The sequence below is a fragment of the Apis dorsata genome, unplaced genomic scaffold, assembly GCF_000469605.1.
Source record: "Apis dorsata unplaced genomic scaffold, Apis dorsata 1.3 scaffold_251, whole genome shotgun sequence".
NCBI lineage: Eukaryota > Metazoa > Arthropoda > Insecta > Hymenoptera > Apidae > Apis > Apis dorsata.
Window position 1 is genome coordinate 165,714 of NW_006263529.1, and position 4,218 is coordinate 169,931.

Here is a 4,218-nt window from a genome sequence, read left to right on the forward strand (position 1 = left end):
GATAAAATGAAATAAACGAGCGAGCAAAATCGATAAAATATAAAAAGAAAACAAAAAAAAAAAGAAGGAAGAGAATATATTTTAAAACGAATTAAAAAAAAAACGAAACAAGGATTTAAATTTTAATTTCCATTCCGAGTACGCTGCCAAGAATCGAGGAAAAATATCGAGATATTCGAATCCGAAAAATAAAAAATAAAAAAAAACAAAGAATGACACAAAAAATTTTGGATTAACCCCCCTTCCAAGCAATAAACAAAAGTTAAAAAGACAAAAAAAAAAAATATATAAATAAATAAGACAGGATGCCGTCAACAGGGACAGACCCAGCCAGGATAAAATGAAACTGTGAGCCAACATGCATGCGTTGTCCACTTGCAATGTACATACATATATGCATATCTTTCTGTACATATATATATATATCATCGATAATTTTCAGACACATACATAGCAACATAAAGTAGAGTAGACTTAAGATTGTTTCTAGCTGGTATCCACTGGTAGTTTACTGGTAATTAGCTTCGATGTTGCTTCGATTGCATGTCTTTTACATTTGCTTCAACGCGGTGTATACAACTACAACCTGAACATCATTGTTTGTTCGTTTGTTCACCCCCCTCCCACTTCCTTGGACCACAACCCCCCTTCCCCTCTTCCCTCTACGCCCCTTACCCTATTTTTTTTTCTCGGCAACGAGACTTTTTCATTCCAGCAAGATATCCACGCGGCCTTGATTCTTTAACGCTTCGTGGTCAAAAAAAAGAAGAAGGAGGAGGTGAGGGTGAAAAAAAGGGGTGGAGAGAGATAGAGAGAGAGAGAGAAAAGAAAAAATTCACCACGACCTTTCGTCGTCGGAGCAGAAGTGCTCTTTGTCGTTGAAACGACCTCTAAAACCGTCCAGGGTTAATCTTTTTTCTTGTTCCGGCTTTTTTTTTTTCTTTTCTTTTCTCTCCACTCCCTTCTTCCTTTCTCTCTCTCTCTCTCTCTCTCTCAGTCTTCAGTCTCAGAACATCTTTCGCGGATTTCTTATCGTTCTATCGGCGAAGAACTATCTGTTTAAAGTTGGATGTGCCTTTTGAAAGGCCAAATGAAAAAAAAAAAAAAAAAAAGAAAAAAATATGGAAAGTGATCGGGTTTAAGGGAGAATTTTTGTTGAAGTTTCGGGGATCGGTGGTTTTTTTTTTTTTTTTTTTTTTTTTTTCACGAAGCGTTGAAGATACTCGAACGAGGTATCTTAGCGCATACTTCCGTTCGATTGGGCTGATGTAAAAAGTAAAATGATCGAGTAGGTAGGATATTCGAGGCATCGTTATTATTATTATTCATCATCGAAGACAAAGATATCTCTTTGGTTACTTTGTTTTATTAGAGATATTTTTTTTTTTTTTTTTTTTTACTCCCCTTCCCTTCCTCTGTTTTCCTTTTATTTGATTCTGTCAGAATCTTTTTATCTCGTTCCAACGAGATCGATGGGATATATATTCCGATCGATTTTGCGATGGAATTTCATTTTAATATTTCCTGATACATTTGTAAGATTTGTGGAACGCTTTGCTCGATCATTATTTTTCGAGGAGACGTTTCAGAAAGTCAGTCGGTGACTTTAAGATGCTGATGTTACGCAATTACTGACCTCGTTCACGTTTATTGATGCAGCTTACTGTTCTTTCTTCGTTCGTCTTGCGTTTCGTCTTTGAAATTTTTCTATTCATCTTTATCGTGGCAATGTGTTAGACGTGTAATACTGAATATCGTATATCGAGAGAAATTTATCTCAGTGTTTGCAAGGATTTATCAGATTAATGAATCTTTTCTTTTTTTTTTTTAAATGAATTCTATTCTTTTTTTTTTAAATAGTTTATACATAAATGTGTTCTCAATTGAAATGATTGTTGGGATAATCAATTGTGAAATTAATAGTAAGTGTAATATTAATAATATTATTTTTCTCTTTCTATTTTTCATAACGTTAACCAGGTCAGTAAATTAATTTTTATGTAATCAATGATACAACAATGAGTAAAATCAAATTGATTTTTTCCAAATTGTTAAAATTGTATATTATAAAAGTTATGTTACTCTAGTTACATATTTTTAAATTCCACATATTCCACAAATTTATTACATAAAAATACGAAGTTAATTATGCATAATAAATTTTAATTATTACAGCTATATATTATTTTTAATTAATTTTTCTTCCTTGTTGATTTCTGTAGATTGATTTCATGATTAGAAAGAGGCATAGAAATTTCACATTGGACATTTAAAAGAATAATTGAAATATTTACAGATTTTTTTTTGAGAAAAGAAATATTTACAAAATTTATTTAACATTTCGAATAAACGATTCCCAACGAAACGAAATATTTTCTTTTCAAAAGTCTGTTCTGAAATTTCTTTTGCAATTGCCTTATTTCTTTCATTTAATTCACTTTAATTCACAAATCATTATATAGAAATTTCGAACGATCATTTCGATTCATAATTTATTTGCTATTCACTTTGCTACGATCAAGATTCACTCGATTAAATCATTCTTATTTTTTCTTCTCTGCAGGAATATTCTGTACAGTTAACATTCCGGGAACAATGGCTGGATGAACGATTACGATTTAACGATTTTGGAGGTATGTAAAACTTTAATTTCTTTTAATACGTTTTTCTACAATTCTGTTTTATCTGTTATCTGTTCTAATATTGTAAAATTATTTTACAGGTCGTCTAAAATATTTAACATTAACGGATGCGAGTCGTGTTTGGATGCCAGATCTGTTCTTTTCGAATGAGAAAGAAGGACATTTTCACAACATTATTATGCCGAATGTGTACATTCGTATTTTTCCCAATGGTTCCGTTCTATACAGTATACGGTAATAATAATAATAATCGATACATATTTCAAAAAATATAAATATTCTCTTTTAATAATTTATAATTATTCTGACATATTTCTATGTATTTCAGGATATCCTTAACATTATCATGCCCGATGAATTTAAAATTGTACCCCTTGGATCGACAAGTTTGCTCATTGCGTATGGCAAGTTGTAAGTATTACATTTATCTAATAAAAAATATATATTTAAATATCAAATTTGTAATGTATAACATACAGAGAGAAATTTGGTTTTATTCTTATTCTATGAATTTTTAAAAATTTTTTAAAAAAAGATATTCACGGTTTATATTAATAGAGAATGTAATTTTTTTTAGATGGTTGGACAACCGATGATTTGGTTTTCTTATGGAAGGAAGGAGATCCTGTCCAAGTTGTTAAAAACCTACACCTGCCTCGGTTCACGTTGGAGAAATTTTTTACTGATTATTGTAACAGCAAAACGAATACTGGTCTGTAAATTGCCTATTTTTATTTTATACTATTAAACTACTATGTAAAACTAATGAAAGATTCAATTTGTAGGAGAGTACAGCTGCTTGAAAGTTGACTTGCTCTTCAAGAGAGAATTCAGTTACTATCTTATTCAAATTTACATTCCCTGCTGCATGCTCGTCATTGTATCCTGGGTATCGTTCTGGCTCGATCAAAGTGCTGTACCAGCTCGAGTTTCACTAGGTAACATTCAAGTGGATATAAATGTTTCAATTCAAAAAGAAAATCAAATTTTTCCAATATGATTTTCCAAAATGAACCTATGAAAATTTATAATACAAATCTATTTATCTCTCTTCTATTTTATTCTACATTGTTACTCTGATGATTTCAAGATTAATTAAGATTGATTGAACTAATGTTCATAATAGGAATTATCAATTATTTATTTAATTTATTTTGATTAATTATTCTTATTATTTAGGTGTGACCACCTTGTTGACGATGGCTACACAAACGTCAGGAATAAATGCCTCACTGCCACCAGTCTCTTATACAAAGGCTATCGATATTTGGACAGGCGTATGCTTGACCTTTGTATTCGGCGCTCTCCTCGAATTTGCTCTAGTAAATTATGCGTCGCGGAGCGACATGCACAGCGATAATATAGAGAAAAAATATCCGCCGTCTGAAACGGAACAATCCACATCGATGGATCTACCCTCTGATCAAGTCGAACCAGATAATTCGTCAAATTTCGCTATGGTCAGTATACAAGAATATTATAAGCTATTCAAGCCCTAAGTGCTTCTTTATACCTTCTTTTTCTTTTCCTATCCTTTCTAAAAAAAAAAAAAAAAAAAAAAAAAAAAAAAAAAAAA

General features: G+C 31.2%; 1 protein-coding gene across 12 annotated transcripts in view; it reads left to right on the forward strand.

Annotated features, from left to right (window-relative positions):
• The window catches only part of LOC102674389 (glutamate-gated chloride channel), a 35,030-nt gene that overhangs the window by 27,724 nt on the left and 3,088 nt on the right, over positions 1–4,218 (forward strand). For all 12 annotated transcript variants that reach the window (XM_006616160.2, XM_006616159.2, XM_006616158.2 and 9 more), the window contains 6 exons: positions 2,564–2,633; positions 2,723–2,876; positions 2,971–3,053; positions 3,220–3,354; positions 3,428–3,580; positions 3,822–4,102. In XM_006616160.2, coding sequence (XP_006616223.1) covers positions 2,564–2,633; positions 2,723–2,876; positions 2,971–3,053; positions 3,220–3,354; positions 3,428–3,580; positions 3,822–4,102 — 876 coding nt within the window. The remainder of the gene's footprint in view (positions 1–2,563; positions 2,634–2,722; positions 2,877–2,970; positions 3,054–3,219; positions 3,355–3,427; positions 3,581–3,821; positions 4,103–4,218) is intronic.